This window comes from Solea senegalensis, linkage group LG19 (genome assembly GCF_019176455.1).
Source record: "Solea senegalensis isolate Sse05_10M linkage group LG19, IFAPA_SoseM_1, whole genome shotgun sequence".
NCBI classification, from domain to species: Eukaryota; Metazoa; Chordata; class Actinopteri; order Pleuronectiformes; family Soleidae; genus Solea; species Solea senegalensis.
The window spans coordinates 12,534,839-12,562,602 of NC_058038.1; the positions used below are offsets into that span (position 1 = coordinate 12,534,839).

A 27,764-nucleotide genomic window follows, 5' to 3' on the forward strand; every position below is an offset into this window, starting at 1 on the left:
TTCTCAAATGTCTTGTTTGGTCCACAAAACAAAATTTCTTTGTTATCCAGAGCAAAGAAATGAAGAAAATACTCACATTTAAGAAGCTTAAACAATCGGAAATCTTGTTTTAATCATGAAAAAAGCTTCGAACCAATTGAACAATTATCAAAATAGTTGTCAATTAATTTAGTAATCAATTAATAATCGATTAATCGTTTTAGCTCTAAAATTAAACACATATCAGATACAAAGTTATATTATATTGTTCACTATCTCTAGCATCCATCCAATATGACATAAAGGTTATTCATTTAATGGTTAAGGAAAAACATTGACAAAAGGTAACACTTATTTTAAACTTGCAAAATCCAATTTATACTTGGATACTTATACTTGTGCTGTTCCTCAAGTATATATTTTACATACCTTATACAAGACTGGATAAAAGATAGTGTGTATATGAAGAGGGGGTGGAATAAAAGGTGACCTTATGAGCTGAGGCAATCAAAACACCTGTGAGACACCTTGTGTTATTCAAGTACACAATTATACAGGTGTCTTATCATGATACATGATCAGGGTTGCTACAGTTTCCGTTACTCTCATAGTAACATAACATAATAACAGCCTATCAGGTACTAAGTGGGATGAATCCTTGCTACAGCGATGTATTAAAGGTGCAATATGCAACATTCTGCCTCTGCAAGATGACAGGAAACAAATATTAGCCAGTTAAACAGTGATGTCACACTCCAGCTGTTGCGTTTGAGTGCTGTAGAAAATCACAGAATCAGGTTGCAAATGCGCTGCATTCACAGGGGGTTGTTAGCCATGTTTATAAGACAAGTACATTTGAACATGGTTTTCTGAAAGCTGCATTTACAGGATGTATACATATATTTATATATATACAGTAGATTTATATACATATGTATATATGTATATATATACATATATACATATAGAAACATTTTTTCAAACAATTCAAAAAAGAAACCAGGGTTAATACAGATCTAGTATTTCAGTGATGAGAGCTCTATGAGCTGAGAAAGACTAAATGACTCTGAGCTAGTCTGTCTTCCCTGGATTCATATGTAAAGTGATGCATACATAATATTCCAGCTGTCAGCCTCCATTAGTAACAGGTTGAAATGCACATGATGATTCACAGGCCTTAGCTGTCACACCCTTTGACATACTGTAGGTGCTCAGCTGCAAGTGGTGCCATACACTGTGTTTGTTCGTTTGTCTGTTTGTTTTTATTAGTTTTCCACTGTGGAAAATACGTTATGTAAACCTGACTGACAGGAATTCCACGCTTGGGTTGCCATGGCCACCAAGACATAAAATGCTAGAATTTTGAATGTAGGTAGTCTGTGATGTGAAAAGCTGTAACTCACACACACACAATAAATAAATGAATGCAAACACACACACACACACACACACACACACTATGAATAAACACTAATTAGCCTTAGTTCTGTGCACATATCTTATTTATGTGTGAGTGTCTCTGATAATAATAAAGTCCCTTTATCTGAAGGAGAGTGTGTGTGTGTGAGCGTTTATGTGTATGATTACATGGAGTGATGAAGCTGAACAGTATGCCTATGTGGACTCAGTTTCGCTGACTTGGCAGATTTAATGCTTTTTTTTTATGAGCTTAGACCTGCACAGTGAAGGGTTATATTAGAGAAAGATGGCAGAGGGAGGAGGGGAGACACACATCACAACAGCTGCGGCCCAGACTCTACACGCACACTCTTCTTTTCTTTCCATCGCTCTCTCTCTCGCACACGCACACACACAAACGTACAATCACACAGCCAGATTGAGGTTAATGACACATGATGGTGACCGAGAGAGGTCAGCACAGAACAAACCCAGTGCGAGAAAATACAGCACAATTACAACTTTCATGTCGTCTTTTGAATTGAAACTAATGACAGCAAATAAAAAAAAAGAAGTGTGCTTGCTGAATAAAGATGAAACACTATATGGTTTGTTTTCTCCTGCCTCAGTTTTGATGGTTAGTCTATCAGGCATTATTCAGCTTCTAGCTAAGAAAGAAAGGAAACAGTAGCCAGTGATTGAGTGCTGTAATGGCAGCTACTGATCCAGCATATAGAATGAAAGAAGAGACACCGAGAAGGCACACAAGAGATCTGTCATCTATTTGTAATATACAGTAGATTTTAGCCCCTTACTGACAGGCTCCTTTGTCTCTGTCTGGCCTTTAGTCCTCTGTGTGTGGACTTGGTATTCCTTATGTTGTGGGGACCTATATCTGTTACACAGTCACACAAAAATCAAGTAAATCATAAGTTAAAGACATGTTTTAAAGTTAGGCTGAGGTTAGGGTCAGGGTTAGGATTAGGCCAGTTGGTTTTATGGTTAAAGTTAGAGTAAGTCTCCAGGAAATGAATGAAAGTCAATGCAATGTCCTCTGAAGTCATGGAAACCAGTGTGTGCGTGCGTGTGTGTGTGTGTGCGTGTAGGATGTGAGCAAAAATCTCCTCCAGCTTCCCCTCAGCAGCCTTGTCCACTCAGGCTTTGGACTCGTGCGTCAGCTTGTGTTCTAGAACGGAGCATTGAGATGAGTTTCACGCTTCAGGAAACAACATTTGATGACAGCTGAGGAGATTTGCAAAGACAGAAGTAGTAATGCCTCAAATGGAAAACAACACAAACAACAACCATGAAATTAAAGCACATATTTTTTTAACTGTTTTTATTCCAGGATGACTCCTTTTTATATTTACTGTATATAGTGTAAAATGTACAATACAATCAATAACATTAAAAATAAACGGGTGGCTTTGGTGAGTAAAATGTCCTACTGCTACATGTATATTCACTGTTTGTTGTCACCTCTGTCTTTCAGGCAAACTCGAGAGCAGGAAACCCCGCCTGACTTCTTCTACTTCTCTGACTTTGAGCGGCACAATGCTGAGATTGCTGCTTTTCACTTGGACAGGTGAGTTTTCTAAACACGCCTAACAAAACAAAACGCAGCTGGGATTCCTGGGTGACTCATGTTTTACATCTGAGTGCATTTTCATTCACCACATTCCTTTCCAGGCAAAATGAAGGATCACGAGTGACATGTTCATTCACACAGACGGCAACATTTTTACTAGGGCTGCTTGATATGTTTTTGCCACGATTCGATTGTGTCCAGTCCAATTTTATTTATAAAGCACATTTTAAAAAAAACAGCAGCAGTTGACCAAAGTGCTGTACAGTAGTATTAAAAAATAAATAAACTAAAATAGAATCAAAATAACTAAACAGATGTAAAAACATACATTGTGATTTTACAGGTATTGCATATCAGTAGTAAATCAGTAATTGATGATTTTCATTTCCACTTTGAATTGAAAATGAATAATAACATTGCCGAGACATGTTAGGACTGACACTGAATCTCTAGATATATGACTATCCAGATATCCAGTATCAGTACTAACATGTAAAACACAACACTAGTGGGGTTTGGGTTTTTTTATCTGTTTTTTAGATTTGTCTATCAGTGTTCACCGAGCTAGGGCTGTAAAAAAAACTGAATGCTGTGTCCAAAATGAAACAAAAAATAATGAAATGCAACGAAGATACAGATACAGATGCCTTCAAATAAACAGGCTTTTAATGAAGGCTTCATTGTCTGTCAAAGCACTTTGTAAACTTTGTTATTAAAAGTGCTACAATTATTATTAATTTAGATGTGGTGTTGTAAATGTTACCTAAGTAATATTATAAAAAACTTCTACCAAAGTCATTTTCTGGTGAAGATGCTTTTGATTTTACTCAAGTATCACTTTAAGATACTTTATACAGTACTGATTATTAGTAGTAGCAGCAGTCACAGTATAATTAGCAGTTTGAATCAGAAAAGATGAGTAGCAGGTGGATGTTTAGTCTGCTAAAAATGTCTTTAATTCAGTGTTCTAATTCTAAGCAGTAATTAAATCCACTAAAATGTCGTGCATTTAACATGAACAGGAAACATTTATTCAGTCGTTGACTTGTATACTATCCTCCCAATAGCTGTTTGAACTCCTCATGACTCAGTGATGTGCAATAGGCAAAACCAGTCAAACAGACATTTGAATGTTCTCTCACGGGCGAATACACACACACACACACACACAGGTGCTCCTTTGTCACCAGGGCCCGACATGACAGTGCAGTTTTCAGCTCCTGAATGCCGTCCTCTGTAGGCTTAAGTTTCCCCCAACTCTGTGCAACCCAGCCAGTAAGTCTGTGTTCCTGCCTGCTCCCAGGAGGCTTAGCTTTAGTCTCAAACGGGCCAGGGTCATTTGAACAGAAAACAAAAAGCGGGAGAGCGTCTAAACAGAGGCTGAATAGATATCATGTTCTAACATGGGAGCACGGGGAAAGAATGAGAGCGCGAGATGGAGAGAGACAGAGACAGAGAACACACAGTTGAGAGCAGTAATAGTAGCTTTACAAGCCATCACACTGTTAATCTCACAAAAGGTTCGCCTCGCCAGCCCCCACACACACACACACACACACACACACACACACACACACACTCCTCATCACTGAACATCGTCAAGTCTGAAACGTGCAATACAATATGTGAACTCTGTACCAGACTGTACTATGCTCCCTGCTGCCAGACACTATACTGTGAAAGATATGTGCATACTGCCTTTTAACCCTTTAACACCAGAGATTGTCCTTTTGCCCAGTTTTCCAGAATAACTTTCAACATCTGGCAGTTGTTTGCAGTTTACTGCATGTTAAAATAGTGTATTAACAATCTGAAATGAAGGAAAAACACTGTAGCTGTACATGAACACCAGATTTTGCGTGTTGAATTTGAAATTTGAGCAGTAAAAAACATATTTAAAGCAACATTTGGTTGAGTCTTTGTCTCTCAATGTCCAAAACAGGACAAAAAAATAGAAACTATGTGCAGGTGTTTTTCCAACTCTCTCCTCTCTGCTGACAAAGACGCTGATTCGCCAGCTTCCTTGTCGTTCAGTAATTTCCGTGACTCTCAAAGTATATGTCTGAATTTCACAAATTGGTGCCACAGACACTCACACGTCCTTGTCTTTGTTTATAAGCGGGTGGCGAATGTTGAATAATGCTGCTTTTTGATGCCAATCACACAAGATGGTGAATTATGAATACCATTCAGGTCAAATGTTGATGCTTTTGATGGGAAATCACTTCATGTACTGCAGATAAAGAGGTTTCAAAAAAAAAAAAAAGATTCAATGGCCATCTCTAGTGTAAGACACTAATGGGCTCAGATAATGAACATTAATGGAGATGACAATGAGCTGGAAAATGAAGATGCATTGCATCTGTTCACAACAAAGTAAACACTGTGTAAGACCGTTTATAATTTGGAATAATGTCAAGTTAGTTAATTAAAAAAACAAAAACATTATTTCTGATGTTTTAAATACTATATAATATTTTCTCCTCTCTTTCTCCAGGATCCTTGATTTCAAAAGAGTGCCCCCGGTGGCAGGTCGACTCGTCAACATGACAAGAGAGATCAGAGATGTGACGCGTGATAAGAAGCTGTGGAGGACCTTCTTCATTTCACCAGGTAGTGAGTTTGGAGCTCAGCACTGTGTCAGCGTCACATGTTTCATCGCATGCCATGTGTGATCATAAATAAAGCCAAAACTCACCACAGGGTGGCACTGTAAGTCAGGTTTATCACAGAGGCACCGCAACAAAGAATTTCCCGGGGGGGGGGGTTTTATCCATGCATTTTCTGTACTGCTTAACCTTTGAGGGTCACAGAGGGAACTGCATGGAGACATTAGGACAAAGACAGAGTATAAAGTACCTGCACAGATCACCAGCCTTTCACAGGCTTTTTCTTATAATAGTTAAAAAGGTTTGTACTACACAAATAAATTAGGTCATTTGTTGAGAAAATTGTCAAATGTGGAGGGTTTTCATTTCTTTGATAAAACAATTTAAAGTCTAAAATCTAAAATTCAGTCGTCAGTATAAAGCACTTATAAAAAAGTATCTTACCAGAAAATGACTTTGGCAGAAGTTTTTTATTATATTACTAAAGTAAACTTGAAGTATATGACAATTACTGTACTTAAGTAAAAATAAAAGTATGAAAAAAAGTGAGGAGCAAGGAATGAGCAATGGAAGCTCGGTGGTAGGGTGAGTTGTCTTTCAACTGGAAGGGTGTGAGTTCAATTCCCAGCTCTGCTAGTCTATATGTGTCCTTGAGAAAGACACTTAACCCCATGTTGAAGCGTGTGAATGGCAAAACTGTAGTTTAAAGCAGCTCATCAAGACTAGAAAAGATTTAAATACAGACCATCACCAACCCTTCTTCTGATTTTATTTGGTAGTAACGAGTAACAAAGATAGTTGGAGGAAATGTAGTGGAGGAAAAGTAAAAGTTTCTCGAAATATAAATAACATAGATACATACTTACACATATTTTGTACTTAAGTACAGTAACAAGGTATTTGTACTTTTAACCCTGGTAAAATTCAAATGCTTTGTGAAGCCACACTGACCTGCATTCACATCATCTCAGTAGGAAGATAATGTGGATAAAAGAATGCTAAGTTCTCTTCGACTTTGCTGAATCAGCACTTTCTTTCCTGCCAGTTGCACAACTTGATACTGCGATTAGAAAACCCTCATGCTGGTTTTTTCACCATCTAACATATTATTTCCTCTGTTTCTTAGTATTTACTTCCTCGCTGGCAGTATGTAGCACTGTTAATCCCCTTGTTGTCCTTCCTGCTTGACTTCATCGCTAAACAAGGGTTTTCTTTTCTTCCCTCAGCCAACAACATCTGCTTCTACGGCGAATGTTCTTACTACTGCTCCACTGAGCATGCTCTGTGCGGGAAACCAGACCAGATCGAAGGTTCGCTCGCAGCCTTCCTGCCAGACCTGAACCTGGCCAAACGCAAGACCTGGAGAAACCCCTGGAGACGCTCCTACCACAAACGCAAGAAAGCAGAGTAAGAAAACAAAGAGGCACTTGTGAGCCACATTCAAGACTCTGTCAGCACTGACTAAACCTCAAGTCTTCATGACATGGACTGATATTTTTGGATTTTCTTTTTCTTCGTATTCCCAGGTGGGAGGTGGACCCAGATTACTGTGATGAAGTGAAGCAGACGCCCCCGTATGACCGTGGCACTCGCCTGCTGGACATCATGGACATGACCATCTTTGACTTCTTAATGGGTAATCAGACATATAACTGATAGAGTAAAAAAAATAGTACAATTGTATAAATATGTCCGTCTATCCATCTTCTACCGCTGTATCCTCCACATGAGGATCGGGCTCTGTGCCAATCTCAGCGGACATAGGGCGACCCTGGACAGATCGCCAGTGACACATAGAGACATAGAGTGTCCAATTTACCTAATCCACATATTGCATGTTTTTGGACGGTGGGATGTAATCAAAGAAAACCCACGCACACACGGGGAGAACATGTGAACTCCATGCAGACATGAACCTAGATCGTCCTCCTGCAAAGGCAAATTAAGAATATAACGATACAAAACATCATACATATATGATAATAATGAAACGTTTTGATGGTACACATTTACATTTATTACGTGACATTTATTGTGATTTTTGTGATGTTAAGTCCACCTATCCATTGGGAATTACATGTACTCTGATTGCTTGAGGGTCTGTGTGATTTAAGGTTTTGTCTCTTTGTAAAAAGTTAATAATTATGGTAATAGCATTGCTTTACTCATGTATCTCATGTTTTACCTTGTTACTGGTGCAAGTAACACAAGAAAAAAAAGATCCAAACACAACTGGCAATTACCATCATAGCTACGCAAAGGTTTTGAGACACCTTTGTCATCGTGATATTGCAAACTTGTCACTCCTGTTTATAACTACCCTCTCTCCCTGCGCAGGCAATATGGATCGTCATCATTATGAAACTTTTGAGAAGTTTGGAAACGACACTTTCATCATTCACCTTGACAACGGAAGAGGGTAAAGACATTCATCAGCTCGTGAAGGGTTTGTCTCAGGAGGTATTAAACGTTTGAGCCACTGTGACGAACACAGGAACTGACATCTCGCTACGACTCAGACATTAATTAGAGATGAAATTAATGAATGGAAATCAATCTCCTCCCTTTCAATTTTTCCTCAAACTATGAACGCGCAAAGGGAATACATCCCATAGAACTTATGAAGCAACTGTTTGAGGAGTCATTTCAAAAGCAAAGTCCGTCATAGAATACTGCTGAGGATAAATACGATCATCTATTGGACTTCGTTGCTTTGTGATATGGATTGACAGTGACCTATGGAGGTCTGATTCTAGTCCCCGGTTCCAAACTTGGATAAGAAAACTAAGATGACTAAAAATAAGATGCAGATCTATTCTGCATTTTTATAAAATATATATATATTTATTTTTTTTAAATGTTTCCTTCCTCATAGGTTTGGAAAACACTCCCATGATGAGCTGTCCATCCTGGTGCCGCTCAGCCAGTGCTGCAGGTCAGACGAAATCTATCTCTTCTGCTGTAAAGACAATGTTTCTTTGTCCTAGTCACTGCTGTGTAAGGTAGTTTGTATTTAAACCCCTGGAAATGACCCCCTGGTGTCTCCTGTGTCATCATCATCGTCATCATCATTATCGTCATGCCTTTGGCGCACAAGAAATATCTCAGAAGAGATTATCATAAAATATTCTAAACAGAGGTTTTTTAAATTTTACATTTCAGACACACTCCATGTTCTTAGACAAAGAAATGTCTGAACTTAGTCATTACTAAAATACTATGATACTCTTAGTGGAATTTAAGCTGCAGTGTATAACTTGGTCTTGACTTGAGTCTTGAGAAACTTAGTTGAGATTAGTTGAGATATATACACATATGTAAACAAAGGTGAAATGTAAATCATAAACCAATGAGAATTTTACACTGTTCACTTGTTTTTCCATCTTTGAAAAGAGCAATCTAATTATTCCAAGAGTGGATTATCAAGAGTACACCAACAGTAGGTTTATTGAATCGGGATTATTGAAATTTGAAGATTTAGCTTAGTTGCAGAACTTATTATTTATGTAAGGCCAAAAGCAGAGTTTGGCCAGATAATCTGGACAGGTTGTTTGGTTTTTACTTCAAAGGGTGAAGACCATACAAGAAATTTGAATTTTAAACGCCATTATACCGTACAAGGACCACTTTAAAGCAAATTTGTGTGTCGGTAATTGGAGGTAAACTTTGGAATTCCCCTCCACAATGACTATTCGAATAGTTTGCACTTTGCAAACTACCTTTAAAAAGAAGAACACTGAGGTCATGTGAAACTGACAATTAAGGTGTCTTCTTTTAATCCTTCTCCTCAATCTTCTTGTTTTGAAACTAAAGAACGGAACGCGCAGGCGACTGTGCCAGTGCCAGTTTCGAGCTGTCACAGTTGACTGTGCACTATAAATCCAGTCCGAGCAATGTATCGCGGAACTTAACAGACCGAATATATCCGACCCTTACAATGGCGCCAGGTGGTTTTCAAGTTTTCAAGTATGGAAACAGCAGGAGCGGACATTATTCCAGACCTTCAGTAACCTGATATCTTCAACTTTGTGATAATCTTCCCCTCATCCTACTCTAAAGAATGCTTACTCATCTCAGTAATTGTGAGTAAAAAAAAAACCCAAGATATTAAAGTTAGATATCGTTGGATTCTGCTCCTGATGTTAAATTATCACTGCACAAGCAGATTCTGTTTCCATCATTCTGTCTTCTATGAGTAAAATGCTACCTGGTATTTACATCTATGGATGTGAACAGTTGGACTCCCAATCACAATGGAAAATGGAAAATAACCTGTTCTATTAACCTTTCAGGGTGAGGAAGTCCACATACCTGCGCCTCCAGCTGCTGGCCAAAGAGGAGTACCAGCTGAGCTCCCTGATGGAAGAGTCCCTCCTGCGTGACCGCCTGTCTCCCGTTCTCATCCAGCCACACCTGCAGGCCATGGACCGCAGGCTCCGGCTGGTGCTGCAGGTGCTCGCAGGCTGTGTGGAGAAAGAAGGCTCCGTTAATGTTGTGGAGGAGGATATATTTGGGGACACGTCCACCCACAGGAGCCGAGGTCATAGGTAGTGAGGGCATTGCTTTACGGGTGATGGGGACCACCAGTGACTCATGGACGATGGGCCACGTCTGTGGCTGTCTGGCCAATGGGATCGGACCAAACATCCCACTTCTGCTACCAAGCTGAATTCAGTGAATTCCGAGACTTGCCAAAATTGCCTCTATTGGAAACTGCTGTATAATTGTGGTGTTTATAGAAGAAACCGTCCACAGATACAGTAAACGGCTGCACTCACATGGAAAGGAGACTTTGTATTTGTCAGCTGCAGATGTATTTTTGTTTTACCAGATGTTGTGTAAGACATAAAGGAACCACTGCTGTGTTCTGACTCTGTCCTCTTTGTTTTATATATTTTAATATGGGGGTATCAGCTTGTTACGTGTGTTTTATTATGTTATTGCATAACCAAATGAGAGCAAACACTGACTGGGCATCTTATGACCAGACAATAAGCTTTATGTTTTATCACGATGTATACACGGGAATATGGAGAGGTTTGGAGATATTTTTGTTTGTTTTGTAAAACATGGCGTTCCCCTCCTGCAGTCAAATTTATCAGCCGGTGAAGTGAAGTCACGCCTGGTAGAGACAAAGACGGGTTTCATGTTTATCTTTCTTGACACAAACACGAGTTTAAATGTTACCGCTTACACAGAATAAATCCGAGTTCAAGCGTATTTCTCACTGTATTTTAAAATTTTTGCATTGCTTTTTGTTTTCTTAACCCAACTACATCCCAGTAGAACAGTACAAAATATTATTTTATGAACCAAAAAAAAAAGACTCTCGCAGTCAAGAATGAAGCTCACACTGATGGTTAGTTTGTGTTAAATGGTATGTCGGTTTATTTAAATGCACCACCATTCTTCCCTACAGACCTGAAACATGTGTATTGTCTAATATGATATGCAATGCAAAATGTTACCAGTTTGTGTGTTGTTTAATTTTATGAGATTTCATATTCAAATGACTATTTATCGCTACAATGAGTGAAAGTGACTTAATACATTCTTGGCTACGGTTTTGCTTCATGTTGCTTTGTAGGAGAATATAGAGGATATATTAAATATTTGGGTATTATTTAAATTGGGTATTTTTTATTATTATTATTTTCAGATGTAAGGAATAAAAAAAAAAAACATCACGTCTTAAGTTGTTGAAGTGGTGCCAGTGCAATTTTCACTTTCTTCCGAGGATCCTGTGTATTGGCTAACCCAGTACATGTGCAATGACAGAAACGTAGTACTTGAAGGTTTTTGGGTTGGTCGGATGAACAGGATTCTTTGAGCTACAAAACAGTGTAAAGCCTGTGAACTGAACTCAAGTCTGCCTGTTGACGACGAAGAGGTTGAAATGCCTCATCCCACCTTAAAAATAACCTTGGGTACTGTTTTCATGTTCACAGTGTACGTACCTATACAATCTCTGAAGACTGAACAACCTGCACCGCACAGTGATCTGCTTCTGTTTTCTGCTATTGCATTGTTACTGTGAAGATCTGTTTACTAAAAGAGTAAAGTGTGCAATAAAAACCAAAAAGTGAGGACAAAAACGCTCTCTCTTCTTCATTTCATGCACAGGTGGGTGTAAACATTTCAGTCTGAGGGGAGAGGACTCACAATACATTGAACTAAATAAAAGATTTAAAACACTGAACGTCTGCCAAGCTCAGCTGTCAGTGGGCAGGCTCAGAAAAACAAATGTGAGAACTCGCAACTCCACCGTAACCTTCGTGTTTGCCTGAAGAACCTGACAGCATCACAGACACACACACAAACAAGAAAGCAAAGCCCACTTTGAACTTAACAGTCAAACCGTAGATTTACTGTATATTTAATACCTAATCCAGTGAATCTCAAAAGGCTTTAGCTTCAATGCGTGACAACGTAAGGTACTCACTCCCACATGAATTTGTTATTGCAGCATTTAAACATTTCTTATACATCATCCTCTATTTCTTGATGTTTTCTTCAGTAACTGATGTGTGTGAATTCACCTATGTCAAGGCGCTCTGTTGCCAGTCTGCTTGTCATATCATCTTATCCCCACTGGTCTCCTTTTAATGTGGGTTCAAAACATTTCAAAGAGAACGCAAGAAGTGAGGCACAAAGCATTGTTTCTCCCCCTGAGATGAATGCGTCCCCAGTATACACAAATGTAATAAACTTAAACAAAAACTACACACACTACCCTTCACACCTTTCCAAACACATGAGAGAACTATGGTGACTTTTGTATACCAGAAACTATATAAGTGTCTGCTTGAAAGTGTGAAACCCACTCTCTGGCTTTTACTATTTTTATTGTTTTTATATTATTTATTTATTTATATTTTTACCATTTTTTATCTGTTCTTTCTTTGGCCAACTGTGTTGTCTTTGAAGTGCTCTATAAATAAAGTTGAATTGGATTCATTGAACACTCGAAATCACAGTGTCTCTATGTGTGGCCCTGCGATGGACTAACGACCTGTCCAGGATTGTGACCTATGTCAGCTGGGATTGGCACCAGCAACCCTTGCAACCCTCATGTGTTACACTAAAATATACGTGGCTGCAACTATTTCTCCATTGCTGAAATCTGAATGAATCAAACGTGGCTTTATTTAGCGCACAGAAAAGTTTAGCTTGCACGTGTCTTGTCACACCACAGTTGGCCGCTAGACAGCTCCGCGGCGCTGTCCAACGTGTTGATGGCGTTCAACGGTGTATGAGACCATCTCGGGCGCTGTCCGTGGTGCTAAAGGGGTTTCGAGGACGCCGTATAAAGAGGAATGTCGCGTCGCTGTCCTTGGTCCTGAAGTGTCACAACGACGCTGAATGACGGCGCGAGTTTCGTCGAATACGTGAAGTTCAGGAGCCAGAGTGGAGGAGGATCCAGTTCATCACATGTGAGGTTTGTTTAAGGATAAACTCGACTTATCACTCAACATATGTATGTTTATAAGCACACAGAGACGCAGTAGAGGCAAAGTAACATTAGTTACGGACTTATAGAAGTCATATCAGTGACTCTGGTGCGACTCTGCTAAACAGCAAGTAACTTTTACAGAAAAAAAAATTGTATGCACAGTACAGGAAGAAACACTGTGCTTTCCCCGAAAGAGGGCGCTGGTGTACTACATGTATGAGTGTGGATCTCAGAAATAAAACGCTGTTACTGTCAAAATGCACCAGGTGGCACTCGCGCACCGACGGTCACGTTTGAGCGGCTTTGCACCTCTGTCACAGATATGACGCATCTTGTCGCTCTGAGGTTAAAGGCAGCGAATTGAATTCGTTTTGATGAGCGGATTTGTGTTGGTTTTTTTAACTCACATGTGGATAACACGACTCTTGCACTGGAAGACACTGATTTGAGACTTGAAGGAGTTTGTGAAAAAAGTTCTACACTCACATCATTTTTATTTATTTGATAAATATGAACATGATTTGGGGACACATAAATGTCAATTATGTGTCATTTCTCACCCAAAAAAACATTATTTCTTTTTTATTTTAATAATTCCGCCTGACCAGAGAATATCAAACCAAGCAAAAGTAGAATAGATTATGGTCACCCGCCACAGCAGACTAGCCCCGCCTTCTCTCACCTCATTCAGTGGCAGCCTCGCCTGCCTAGTAACAGTATCCAACACCACTGTCCTCCCATCTCTATGGCAACAGTGAGCGACCCCTTCCCGCGGAGCCTCCCACGGATTCGAAGGTGTGTGTGTGCGTGTGTGTGCCCTCACCGTCATGACCCCTACACCTCCCCCCATCAGTGAACGTGTATTATGCTTGTGTTTAAGGATGTGCACGTTCCTTGAAGTAAATCGAAAACACTTAGATTGTCATTGACTAAACTACAAAGCTATGAATATTTATTGACAACGTCACCACAAACAGGTGCGTGTCGACGTTGCACATTCAATATAATGCAATCTTCCAGTTGAGGAAGAAAAAAAGAGGCTACACTATCATAGAAGCCAGCAGCCTCCTCAGTATGAACTTGTAATATTTCACTGAGATTCCAAATGATAAAAGAGACAATTCTTTAATTAACCCCTGTCCATCTCGACTGATGTCAGCGCTGCAGGCAAAATCACGCTACACTCAGATCCGCATTGATCAAAACAAATGCGTCCCGGGGAGGAAAAACTCCTTTGGGCACAAGCGCGCGAGAAAGTCTCTGAAAGCTGTCGTGCATCTGGTGACGCTGATCCCCAAACCACCAAATACTCATGGGTCGAATATTTAAAACTGTGCAGGGCTAAGATGCGTATATGTCTGTTTTATGGTGAGACCAAAGCGCAATGCAATTCTATTTTATTCTATTCTATCATCTGAGTCTTTCCACTGTCCCGTTATCTCTGCAGACTGAGCTCATCATGGCTCATCATGGTGCAATTGCGTCGCTCTCTGAAAAACACGGGCCTCTCTCCTGCTTGTTTTTCAGCCGTCTGAGCGACACCGTGCCAATAAGCGTGTCAGCGGGAGCGGGAGCAGGCTCTGTCTGAACTTATGAATTATTTAAAGACGATTATTTCGCGGCTGCAGCTAAAATTAGGAGTAGCCTATAATTAGAAAGCAAATGGTACGCGCTCATTCAGAATGGGCACCTGGAAGGTTGTGTGTGTGTGTAATACTTGTATACCTTGTCTGACATAAACATTGACCTTGTCAGGACCAGGAGTCACCATGGAGACCAAAACCTGTTTCTAATGAGGTAGCTCCTCATTTCTGAGGAACTGGTTTAAGTTTCAGGTTATGGTTAGTACCGACTGGTTAAGGTTAAGGTTGGGGACAACGCTTTGTTTGTGTTGTCCAAATGAATGGAAGTCAATGCAGTGTCTTCAGAAGAACAGCAGCACAAACCTGTGTGTGTGTGTGTGCGCGCGCGCGCGCGTGTGCGTGAGCGAGCCTCATGGCGACACTCCCACTGTCTGTTGTCAAGGTCAGTCTGAGGCGCATCCTTTTGCGTCAGGAGCACCGGGAGAGAAATTAAACTCCGAATCAATCGCCCTTGAACCATAGAGCGTGGGCAAATGCGTGCGCGCGTGTGCGACTGACTTACTGGCAATGCAGGCAGGCGCGAATTTTTTAAAGTGAGAGGGCAAGGGGGGGGGGCTGCCGAGGTTGTGTGATCCGTCCTACCGTGTGTGTGTGTGTGCGTGCGTGCCAAGAGTGATCACGGGGCACTGACATAATCGCACAGCGCGCAATGTATAGAGCGCAATAGGAGGAGGCGCCGCCTGAAAGCCCGATGAAACACTCTGCACAGGAATAAAAACATAATCGGCGACGCTCGGGTGGATACGGTGCGTTGCGACAAACGCTTTTTCTTGCACGAGAGGAGAGGAGACGAGAGGAGGCTAATTATTGACGCGCGCCTGAACTCGACGCCAGCAACCCATCATCTGTCACTCAGGAGGAGGAGAGAGAGAGAGAGGGAGGGAGAGAGAGAGGGAGGAGAGGAGAGAAGAGGAGGAGAGGGCTGAATGGGTGGAGAGTCACACGTCCATCCCCTCCCCCTCCCTCACTCACTCCTTATTTTCATTCATGGCACAATCAGCAACACACGTATATTTCCCCCACGCAGAGCCTGGCTCAGTCGATCTCCATTAAAGACCTCTCTCTCTCTCTCTCCCCTCTCTCTCTCTCTCTCTCTCTCGCTCTCTCTCTCCCCCTCTCTCTTTCATACACACACACACATCCAAGCCAAAAAATGAGACCACAAAACAAACAAGCAACTGCACATGGAAACTCTATTTCCCTTCTGCACACACACACAGCTGTGTTTCCAGACACACATGCAAGTTGTTCACCACCCCCTCAGAGAGAGAAGGAGAGGAGGAGAAGAGAACCTGAGACAGAAGGATGAGAGAGGGAGAGAAAGACCAGGTGGTCCTGCAGTTCTTGTGTCCTCTCTCTCATCAGTGCATCAACAATCTCTCTGTTTCTCTCTCTCAGTGCAAAGGCAGTGACTCCACACCATCACCCCATCTGCTCTTCCTCGCACTCATATTAGCGTGTGATGGCTGGAGAACAGGCTGCTAGACTCCCGAGCACAAGCACAGGCTGCAGGACGAGGCTCCCCAACACCCCCATACCCCAAACACCCATCTCCACCACCACCACCACCACCACCACCCCAAGCTAATTCCATTATACATTCCCGACTGGAAGGAAGAGGGCCTGTCTTCTAATTGCTTTCTTATCCCCCTGAGTCCCCCCTCACTCTCTCCTCCTCTTTCTCCCTTCTCCGTCATCGCCACCACCGCCGTCTTCCTCCTCCCCGTTCCCCTCCTCGCAGCCCACCCCTCGCCCTGTGTGCACTCAACATGGCAGCAGACAAGCAGAGGAGGGTGGTGAGCTAGAAAACATTAGAGAGAGAAAGGGAGAGAGAGCGAGGGACAGGGAGAGAGAGAGAGAGAGAGATGCAGGCAGGCAGATTGCCGCTATCAGGGAATACTGGTGCCATTTTCAGCATTGCAGGGTAAAAGGATTGAGCCTCGCTGCTGTAAGCTTGGCTCAGCTCGGCTCAGCTCAGCTCGCCTCTGCTCACAACAGCTGTGTGAGAGTGGGACTGGAGGGACGGCGGAGAGAGGAGAGAACGGCTTACACCTAACACAGGTACCATGCTTTTTGCCTGTCACTTGCTTTTAATTCTGTAGCAGAATACGAGATGATCAGCTGCACAGTGCAGATGAAAGTCAGAGCAAAGGGGGGGACAGTGTAGAGGGGGCGTGTGACTGTGTGACTGTGTTTGTCAGTGTGTGCATCTGCGTCTGTGTGTGTGTGTGTGCATGCCAAATAGAGGACAGCAGGGTCCCTCATTGGACTGTGTTCTATTTTCATTTGGTGGAAGAACATTAACACACAAACACACTCCGTATACTAAACACCTGCCTTAACACTGTTTTCCACCAGCATCTGTCCAAACAACAGACTGGGGGGGAGAGAGAGAAGGAGAACAAACACTGTATCTGCCTGAAAAACACATGGAGAACATGCTGAGGATGCATGAGCTGTAACCTCTGTTTCTCTTGTGGTTTGTTTTTTTGTTTTTTTTCCGCTCTCTAGCTGCGTTCAGCATCCCGAGCCTTAGGACGTGTTACATAGTGCTATAACGGGACGCTATGTCACAGGGATGGTGTGTCATACCACGCTGTTTACTCTGCCTATTGCAGGAGAAACCTGAAATACACACACACACATAAAAACACAAACACTGGTCTTATGAAAACGGTGAAGAGTACAGATTCAGATTTTACTCAAAACTACTGTCTTAAGTTGTCTGGATCTAATAGTTTATGGGGTTTTACTGTTTTGTGTATATTGTGCCGTGAGAGAGAGGAGGAAAGTGCATCCTCAACGACTTTACCTCATGTGTTCAGGTCAGGGGTGTGTGCTGCATGTATCCCAGATATCTTATATGCTGCATAGACACACTTTAGGGGTGGCCTTTTTCTATTTACTACCATTAAAAGTGGCTTTAAAAGAGTGCACTAAGACTGCAGTGTCACTGCTAACTGAAACAGATGCTACCAACAACCTCACTCACCAGAGGGAAGGAGAGGATGAGAGAACGAGAGGGGGGTGGTGGGCTTAGAGTGTGAGGTGTAACAGTGAAGGGAGAGAGAGGAGTAAAAAACAAGAGCGACAGAGACACAGCAGAGTGTGTGTGTGTTGAAGGAAGGGATAGGGAGAGCGCAACAAGGAGGAGGCAGTGGCAGAGATAACACAGAGAGGTGTCAGGGATGGAAAACGGGGGTGAGAGATTGGTGGTGTTGAGCGTGTGTGTGTGTGTGTTTGTGATGTGCATGTGTGAGGGTGTGTGTGTGAGCCGACCAAGATAGACTCCATGTGCACAAAAGACTAAGAAATAGAAGGGACAGAGCAGAAGAGAGAGAGAGAGTGATAAGAAGTGACGGGAAGAAAGAATATATGAATGGAAGATGAGAGGCTGATCCCCTATAGCAATGCAGCGACATCAACACACAAACAGCTGCACTGACATAAACACCGAGTGCATGCATGTGTGCTTTTCCTTCTCTTTGTGAAATATAGATGTATATAAATTGTATATAAACAAAATACATCAGTCTCAGTAGACTGTAGGTGTGTAAAAGCCAAAATATTCTACTGTAAAAAATAAAAAAATAAACACAAAAAAAAGACACAACTGTACTGCACACACACCCATGTCCTTAACCTGAGCCATAACCAGTGAATGTCTAACCCTCACCTCAGTTGAACCACATTCTACCCCATTAGGATTGCACTTTGGTTCCTATGAGGATCACTGTTTTGGTTTTTTTACCAGAAATGGTCCTAAGAGGTGACTAAATGGGTACGCATCAAGAGACAACCGGTCGTGACATCACCCATGAGAGTTTTAACACCTGTTTTGAAACAGAATTGCAATTGCCATTTGGCACATGTTGACGTTTTGCAACCATCAGTTAACTCCTATTGGACGACACCAGCTGTCAATCACACATTTGTCCACTCACATGTGCCATAGACTTACAGTAATTTACAAAACTGCCATCATGCTCTGTTGAAGACGATCTGAAAATAGCGACTGAGTCCATTAACAAGTGTTTTCTCATAGACTTCCATTCAAATGGGGTTCTTTATGGAGTCGCCCCCTGTTGGTTATCCAATAAAATGTTCATGTCCTATTCTTCCTTCAGGAAGAATCAGACAGACTACATCATTTCTGATATAATGTCTATGGTACACACACACACACACACTGTAAGTCTGCTCTCCTTTTCCTTCACACACACACTCAGACTAACAGGTTTCCTGTATGATGCAACACAATGAAAGGAAGCTGATTATCATGGAGATTGGGAGACGTGTGGAGAGCAGTTCTGTGTGCGTGTGCGCATGCGCGCATGTGTGTGTGTGTGTGTGATGGTCAGTAAAGGGCATACTGAAATTGGCAAATCATTGCCGTGGTGTAATGAAAGGTGAAAGCTCCCCTCCGAGTTTCTCTCTTCCTCTCTTGCTTTCTTTCCCCCTCTGCCTTCGTCTCTCTCTAACACCAAAACAAATAGGTCAGGGAGAGGAGAAGAGGAAAAAAAAAACATGACAAAACAGGCAAAATGACTGAGACTGAGAAACAAGAGCAAATATGAAAGGCAGATACGGAGAGAAGAGGACAGGCCGAGGTCACTGTAAGACAGCATCACATGGTCAACTTTCTCTTCACAGTCCTCCCTCTAACTTTTGATCAATGGTCTGTATTTGTTTATGTTCGGTGTCTCATTTACTCCGCTTATGTGTGTGTGTGTGTGTGTTTACGAGCACTGCACTATAAGCCCCAAGTGCCCACCTAATTGCCCCAGAGGCTCATGGATATTTACTGTGGGGGGTTATTAGCAGACAGAGCGAGAAAGAGAGAAAAAATGTTTGTCCCTCATTAAAGAGAAGTGTCATGAACACAAGCAGGGCTGTTGGGAGCAGCCGGACCTCAGTATGATCATTAAATGTCACACACACACACACACTTACTCAGCTACTAATGAATGTAGACACTCCAACTATGAGTCATAGTATGTCATTTATATTCATACCGAAAGACAATTCCTGCTTTTATAAATAGTACCAAGTCTCTTCTGCTCTTCTGTTGTTTTTATTATTTATCTCGACTGCAACAGTAATGCAGAAATCATTATGTGTGTTGGTGAAGTCCGCAGTGACTATAGGAATCTACAACATGGTGACATAATACCTGCTCATCTTACTGAAAAGGACCCTCAGATGTGATGGCTGTGTTTGTACACCAGGCCTGGCCGTACATCTTGTACATCTACAGTGTCTCTGTGCTTTGAAGCGGAAATTGTAAAGCACAAAATCACAACACGTCTCGAGACACATTACTGAAGCCAGGACCTTAAACTACATTTAATTGAATTCCATTCTAAGCTGTCCTTGTCATAAGTGTGAGCAGCTTATGATGACCTGTAGGTTTGTTACGATGTTTGGCGATCCCGCGGTGGATGTTGTAATTATGAGCGGTGCAAAGGAGGAAGTCAGGTGACGCTTTTTATGAAGCGAGATAAAAGTTGAATGGACAAAACATGGATTTTCACATATATTGCTTGCGGTTTTTTCCTGCTCCAGCTTTATCCTCCTCATGAGGCTGCTGGTGCAGCTGACATAGGGTAAAAGACAGGGTATAACCTGAACATGTCGCCAGTCCATCACAGGGCAAATCAGGTTAAAGCCACTTGCCCCAAAATATGAACAGAAAAAATATTCCATTGAAAACAACATATTGTCAGAAGTGGCTGAAGAGTAACACAATCTCTCGTGGCATACAAGGTCTATGGTTATGAAATATGTTTTTGTTTTTTAGCCGCATGCAAACACGCACACATGTGCGCAAAGGTGTAAACGCAGACACGACACAAAAAGTGATTACTTCTTCGTTATCGTCGCCGCGCATAAATACAGTGTAAATACTTTAACTTCACCCTCATGTGCATCATTCAACCTCACACACACACACACACACACACACAGGAGCGCGGTATGAGTGAAGTGTGAGAGGGCGGGAACATGCTGTTCCAGTGAACAGTGCACCACGGCTGCTAACCTAGATCTGATTGCACACACAGTGGCTCCTCACATGCACAACTGTGTGTGTGTGTGTTCTTGTGTTTGTTGCTTTGTGAGGACCAAAGATCGTATAAACTGTACGGGGTATGGACATTTTGGCGAGTCCTCACATATTTAAAGCGTTTTTTTACAGGGTTTGAACTACGTTTACGTTAGGGTTAGGCACTTATGGTTAGGGTTAGGGTAAGGGGCTAGGGAATGCATTATGTCTATGAGTGTCCTCACTACAAATGAAGTGCTAACAAGTGTGTGTGTGTGTGTGTGTGCGTGCATGAACCTAATGCAGTTTCCAGGTAATGTGTTTTTATTGTCCTGGTGAGGACAGTGTCAGTGCAGTGTGTTTGTCTGTAGTGGGGACTGATGTTTTCCCCTCCATGAGTGAGTAACATCAGAGAGAGAGAGAGAGAGAGAGAGCATGGGGTTACTGCAGGGAAGAGAAGACACAGAGGTTGTGATGAGATGAAATGAGATGAGCGAGAGGAGGGGGGTAGAGAGGACGCGAGACGAGAAACGGCTCATCTGTATGCTGGTTACTGTGTGCTGCTTGTTTGATCTGGAGGGAGTACTTAGTGCTGGATGGTGGGATGCTGCAGAGCGGAGAAGGCAAAAATAAGGTGTGCGTGCGTGTGTGCGTGTGTGTGTGTGTGTGTGTGTGTCCATTACCTCTTTAGGACCTTTTTTGGCATAAACACTGACCTTGTCAAGACCAATAGTCCTCATGGAGACCTCATGAAAACCTGGACCTAATGAGCCGGAACCTAATTTCTGAGGAGCTGATTAAGTTTAGGGCTAAGATTTGAATTGTCATCAAGGCTAAGATTAGGCATCACAAGGTTATGGTTATGTTTTAAGCATAACACTTCGTTCAGGCTGTCCAAATAAATAGAAGTCAGTGTTGTGTCCTAAGAAGAATAGCTGCACAAACCTGTCTGTGTGTGTGTGTGTGTGTGAGAGAGAGAGAGAGAGAGAGAGAGAGAGGAGAGAGAGAGAGAGAGAGAGAGAGAGAGATTATGTGCAAGGTGTTGGGTGCAGCACTTTGCTCATTAAAAGGATCTGGCGGCTGTTCAACACTGAGCAGTTCATCAACTGTCCTTCACGTCTTTCATCCTCTTCCTCTTCTTCCTCTTCTCTTTCCTGTCTTCTCCCTCCGTTACTTCCTTCCTCACCCCTCAGTTTGTACACATCTTTCTTCCCACCACTGTAGATGCCGTGCCAGTAGCTGATATTAAAACTGATATCTGCACATATCCGTACCATTATGACATGCATGTGTCACTATGAAGGCATGTGCATGTGCAGCTGTTGCTGAAGGCTCTTTGTGAAACGCAGTTTCTTCTTGACAGCGTGTTTGCAGAATATACTTGAAAAGCAATCGCTGAAATTGCACATCTGCTCCACATACATTACTGCTATGTGCAGTTGTTTTTAAACTATACATACATATATATATATATAAATATATATACATATATACTATTATATATGTGTATATATATATGCCTAATCAGTGCTTCCACTCAGCAACACCAAGGACTGTTTCAATTTTACCCCTGATTACAGTGACTTTCCTCACGCTGATTTGAGCTACATCGTGAATAATATGTACTTATTACTATTAAAGTACTATTATTAAAGTTTTTTGGGTGAGTGTGCAATTGCTGTGCACAGTTTTATTTTGTCGCACAGCTGTTGAAGTGTGTATATGTGCATGTGCGTTCGGATAAATGAGTGATTTGCAAATAAAAGCCTATAGCACTGGTCTGAGAGAAAGCAAATTAGGTAAAGGACGAACAACAAGAGAGCAGGAATCGAGGAGTTGTAGAGGAAGAGAAAGATTGATAAAGGAAAAGAAAGAAAGAATTTATTGCGGGAAACGGGGGGAAATAACAAGTGCACAGGAGAGAACAGGGCAACCGCTCGAATACTGGAACTAGAAGCTGTCACGAGTGTCTCTCATGTGTTCTGATCACGCAGTAACAACAGTACTTTGAAAAGTTTTCCTTCTCCCCCGTGTCCTCAAACAGCTGCTGGAGTTATATAATGCTGAGACTAAAGAGGCAAAAACAGAGAAGGTGGAGAAAAAAGTCAAGATCAAGACAGAGAGAGAGAGTGAGAGGCGGGCAGTGGGGAAAACACTACAGAACGTGTTAGGTTATAATAACAGACATTTCCAAAATACTTAAACAGTTACAGTCGTATAACCTAAAAAGCATCTAAATGCAGGAGAAGGTAAATGAGGTTTTATTTTCTTCCCTTACCATTTGGACAAATGAACAAACATCACTTCTGTGACCTAAAAAAAGACAAAGCGACTTGGAGAAAGGGGATGACCCCAACAGAGCTGTGCTTCCTAGAAATCAAGGAAAGGACAGATGTGCGTTAGAATAGAGGAGACTTCCAGGAGAGAGCACTTAGGGCACAGTTAACTGCCTCTCTGCCTGACAGAATTTTATTCCCCATCATAAAATGAATGTACACACAATTTATATTCCGAGGTCATCAGGGGACAGATTTCCTTCTCTTGTGTCACCTTAAAACTTACAAACAAAATATTAATATTTAAAGGTGATAAAATATGTTCATCAGCACCCTTTAGTGTTTAAAAGGGTTACTGCAATCCCAGTTCAAAACATGGCACGAGCATGATTGCCAAATCTTTCCCAAAAGAACCTTTTGTGACACTAATCACACACTTACACGTACATAACTGTCTGAACATTTGTTGATTTTTTTATTTTTTTATTTTATAAACATTAAACCGCAACATGAAAGTGGAATTGTTGTGGGCAGCAGCTGGGAATGATGATCCCCATTACATTCGTTAGTATCCTCGAACAACTTCACATGTTTCCTCAACCTCGGCTGACCCACTGTGCTAATTGTATCCATTATAATTCATTTATTGCACGTAGCACCTTTAAATACGTATTTCCATCTATTTATTCATTATGAAGTCTAACACTTTGGAGTTTCCGCATCCCCTCCGAGTACATTAGCCAGACCCCCACATTCAGTGCTGTTGCTAGGCTGCATGTGCGTGCCTGCTCAGATGCATGCGTGTGTATGTTTTTGTTTCACTGCCTCCATGCTACGGACTCAGGGAGGATTCTCTGCCTGTAAATTAGCTTCCATAGCAACCAGTGCCACACAGCCTCAGAGCCAGTCAGTCAGGCCGGCAGTCAGTGAAGTGAATGAACGCCACTCTGTTCCGTGTGATCTCAAAGTGTGCACAGGCCTGATGGGTCGCTGCTGCGGTGATAAAGGAGTGGTGGCTGGAGATGGGTACAGCGTGTATCGGTATGTGGATGGTACACAAACTCACAAGCAGCATTCAGTGTAATAATGGAGCTGCTCTTTCTGTTTGATGCCGCTTCAGTTTGTATTCCTCCTGTTTCTCTTCCTCCATTGCTATTTCGGTGCGCTGCTCTGTATCTCTCTGCTTTTCATCCCCCGTTCCATCTCTGTTTGCTCTCCTTCTCTTATCTTTCTCTCCCTCTCCCTATTTGCTTTTGTCCTCTCCTCCCTCTGTGTGTCTCAGAGAAAAGAGGTTGCAGCATTGCGGAGGTGGGTGTAGTGCGGGGGCAGAGGATTTTTTTTTTCAGAGTGTTATTGTCAGAGCTGGCCCATCACCTTGGATACACACACACATGCACCCACACACAAACTCACCTCAGACGTCAAACACACGTCAAATGCTAACAACAATCGAGGTTTGGGCCATAAACACAATTGCACCTCAGAAACTGGACTCAACAACTCACACTGTGCTAACTCAACCAAACTCTTTCAACCAAAGAGCAAAACATCAAGCGGGAAATAAAAGATAAACAACACAATCCTGGCACAAATGACAGCCACATCCCAACGTGTGCTGTTCATTCATGCAGAGAAAACATGAGGGAGATTCTGATGACGTCTCACTCAGATAGCCATCAACTGCCCTCAATGTAGCCATGGAAGCCAAGATGAACGCACACACACACATACATATACATCCAAAGTCACACACACACTCACCTATTCACACGCAAAACACAAAGTCACCTGAGGCTCTAACGAGGGATGAGCCCAAGCCAAAATTTGAAATTAAATTATAATTAGATATCATCAATTATCTCACTTTCATGTATTTCCACTGTGGTGAGCAAAACATAATGAATGCAGAGAATGGAGCTGCCAGGCTATTCCGTGCCTCATTATTGCTTTATTATACCTATCATCTCTTTTGTGGAGATAAATCCATGTGTGTTGAGCCTTTACACAAAGACGGAAGACAAGAGAGGAGGGAAATATGAAGGCTGTTGAATAGCAGAAGCACCTTGGAGGAAGTGAGATTAGGAATCAGTCACACGTGTGTGTGTGCACATGTACACACCCACAAAGCACCGCTTGGCCATCTGTAAATCAGCACCGTGTGTGTGTGTGTGTGTGGTAGGGATGAACAGATATGATCAGTACTGGTCTGATACTGGTCAAGATCAGAAAATTGAGAGAGACATGCACCAGTGATGCCATGTGACCAGAATGTGAGTGATGTATCCAGTGATTCTCTGATCTATGTGGACTTATTACTAATTTTGTATAAAAAAAAAAAAAAGGACTATTGGACTGATATCAGTATCGAGGTCAGACACAAGAAAAAGTGTGTGTTTATTTATTTATTTCCACTTGCTCTCATGTTAGTGTCTGAATGCATGTGCATGCGGGCAAAGTCAAGCTCAAGTTCCAGCTCACTCAACCGTCACACTCACACGTCACACTCACACACTCAGGGATTCATGCATAAGCGGCGACTCTTACCTGCAGCCATAAGCTCCCTAGCAATGCATACTAAAAAGATCAGGACAGAAGACGGGCAATGAGTGAGGAGAGCGAGAGATGGATGAGACAAGCGAGGTTCTGAGAGAAGGATGGATGTGGACAGGGGAGGCTAGTGACAAGGGTGTGAGTGATCTGTAATGAGATCTCAATGAGTCAGACAGGATGCTACACACTTGTCCTAGCTGGGAAATACAAATGCAGCAGGCAATGCATTAGCCTAGCCGAAGCTAATGCCACAATTTGTGTCCCGCTGCACACAGCGATCGTCTTGAAAAACAACCGGCGTATTCATCCGTGTGGTGGAATTAGATAAGGCTGTTAACAATTAACAGCTACCTGAGCAGTTCCCCAACGCTACACAAGCCAACGTTAGCACTGACATGGTGTTGCTTTTAGCGGGTGTTAGCTTCACTCTGAGAGTGAGTCACAAGCCTCGCCAGAAGAAGCCATGGCACAAATTTAAACATCAGAGCAGTCAACAAACCCTGGGCTTTCCTGTGGCCATATTTATTCATGTGGTTTCACACACACACACACACACACACACACGGTAATACAAATAAAAACCATACAAACTGGCACTGCCCCACATTAGAGGATTTTCAGATCTGACTTGATTTTGGGAGACGGTCAACTCGCTCTCATTGGTTTAATTGAATTCAGTCATAAATATCAAACATGTTTAATACTCACGATTTGAAAGCGGGAAGACTCTGATGCACCCAATGACGATAGATCATGTCTGTTCTTCCAATTGTTGGAAGGGCCAATTGTCCTCTAGTGTGGGTCAGGCTTTACTGTACTCTATGTACTATTATATTGAATATTTCTGTCAGACCAGTGGGTAACAGGGATGTCAGAGAGTGGATAGAGCTGATTCCGGCTCTACTGTCATGTCAAGACCTTATTTCCGGCAGAAACATGGAAGTAGTTATTATTTATGTAAAAGACTTCCGGTTTGGCTTTTCTGGTCAGCAGTTGTGTAGATTTTGACAGCTAATATCGCCTGTATCATGCGTGCAGTCAGGTGTTGCTATAACAGCAGTTGGTTTAAGCGAAAGGCTTTAACGGCACGGGGATGTTTTGATCGTCAGGCGCATGTGAGGCGCGAATGTGGATGCAAAGCGCCGAATAAACATTTCTCCTCCTCCGAGGAACGCACTGTGTCTAAAAGCCTTGATATTTGAAGAAGCCACCCAAGCATCCACATGTCTGTTCATTTCACTTTGTTGAAAATAACCTACAAAAGATCCGCCAGTATACCGGAGAAGTGTCTAACGCTGTATGACACACTAGTAAAGCGTTCAAGATGACGGCAAAATCACGGCTAATTGTGATGGAAGTGGTATGAGTTGGTGTTCCAAGTAACAGTTGATATGGTTGTGTAATTAAAACTGGGTTATACTGGCTACTTTTATTCATTCCTTACTTCATTTAATTCATTCATTCAACCGTCCACGCTGAGTGACAGCACAAAATAATTAATAATATCCTTATACGTTATGTGACACACGTTATATGGCACTTCCTCATGCCGTCCGTCCACTCCGTAATATTACACGGATGTGGTTTGGTATTTATAAATAGATATTAATTTCCTTGTAATATGTAATAAAGACCTGGACTTGGGCTTCCTACAAAGCCACTGCCTTAGTCCCCCACTGTTGGCCAAAAATATTACCTCATTATGTTATTGGGGCAGAGTCTTTTTATTTTTAGTGTCACATGTTGCAGTAAATGTTCTCATTTGCATAATTCCTCGATTTAACTTAACAGAGCTACAAATTATGTAACACAACAAACAAATCATCAGCATTTTAGAGCACTGTCCTTTCCTCTCATCCATTTCATTGCATCACTGCAGCAGAAATAGCTAAATGACATTATTGTTCTTGGTTTGGTGCAAAGAATTGCTGTTTCCTTTGAGATGAGGACGTCATTCTGCAGGAGCGGTAATTCTTCTTTTCCTTCTCCTTTTTGTTGCAACTTTCTAGCGACAATACAATGGAGAAACTTTCCCATTCATGCACATCCCTGTACGCTGACATCATCCTTCTCCTCACCCTCTCTCCATCTCCACCTCTTCCCAACAGCTGCCTCTTTCTACTTGACATCATCCTTCCTCCTTCCCTCTGCTGAGTTACCCCATATCTCTCTTTATCTTCTATTAGTGCCTCCATCTTTCACTGTTTCTCCCTCTCTTCCAGCAC

At 42.1% G+C, this 27,764-nt stretch overlaps 1 protein-coding gene across 1 annotated transcript; it reads left to right on the forward strand.

The window, feature by feature from the left end:
• The first annotated feature begins 2,785 nt into the window (after positions 1-2,785).
• Positions 2,786-11,669, forward strand: LOC122785543 (extracellular serine/threonine protein kinase FAM20C-like). Its single transcript, XM_044051393.1, has 7 exons — positions 2,786-2,962; positions 5,463-5,578; positions 6,801-6,981; positions 7,101-7,210; positions 7,912-7,993; positions 8,450-8,509; positions 9,867-11,669. Exons 1-7 carry the CDS (start codon positions 2,817-2,819, stop codon positions 10,123-10,125), a joined length of 954 nt encoding a protein of 317 aa, XP_043907328.1. The 5' UTR covers positions 2,786-2,816; the 3' UTR covers positions 10,126-11,669.
• The last annotated feature ends 16,095 nt before the right edge of the window (positions 11,670-27,764 follow it).

Excerpts from the sequence above, each read along its gene's own strand:
- LOC122785543 (XM_044051393.1), top strand. The coding sequence starts at position 2,817 with ATGTCCTACTGCTACATGTATATTCACTGTTTGTTGTCACCTCTGTCT. Across the intron at positions 7,211-7,911 it reads CATCTTTGACTTCTTAATGG|GCAATATGGATCGTCATCAT; the intron begins GTAATCAGACAT and ends CTCCCTGCGCAG. Across the intron at positions 8,510-9,866 it reads CCGCTCAGCCAGTGCTGCAG|GGTGAGGAAGTCCACATACC; the intron begins GTCAGACGAAAT and ends TTAACCTTTCAG.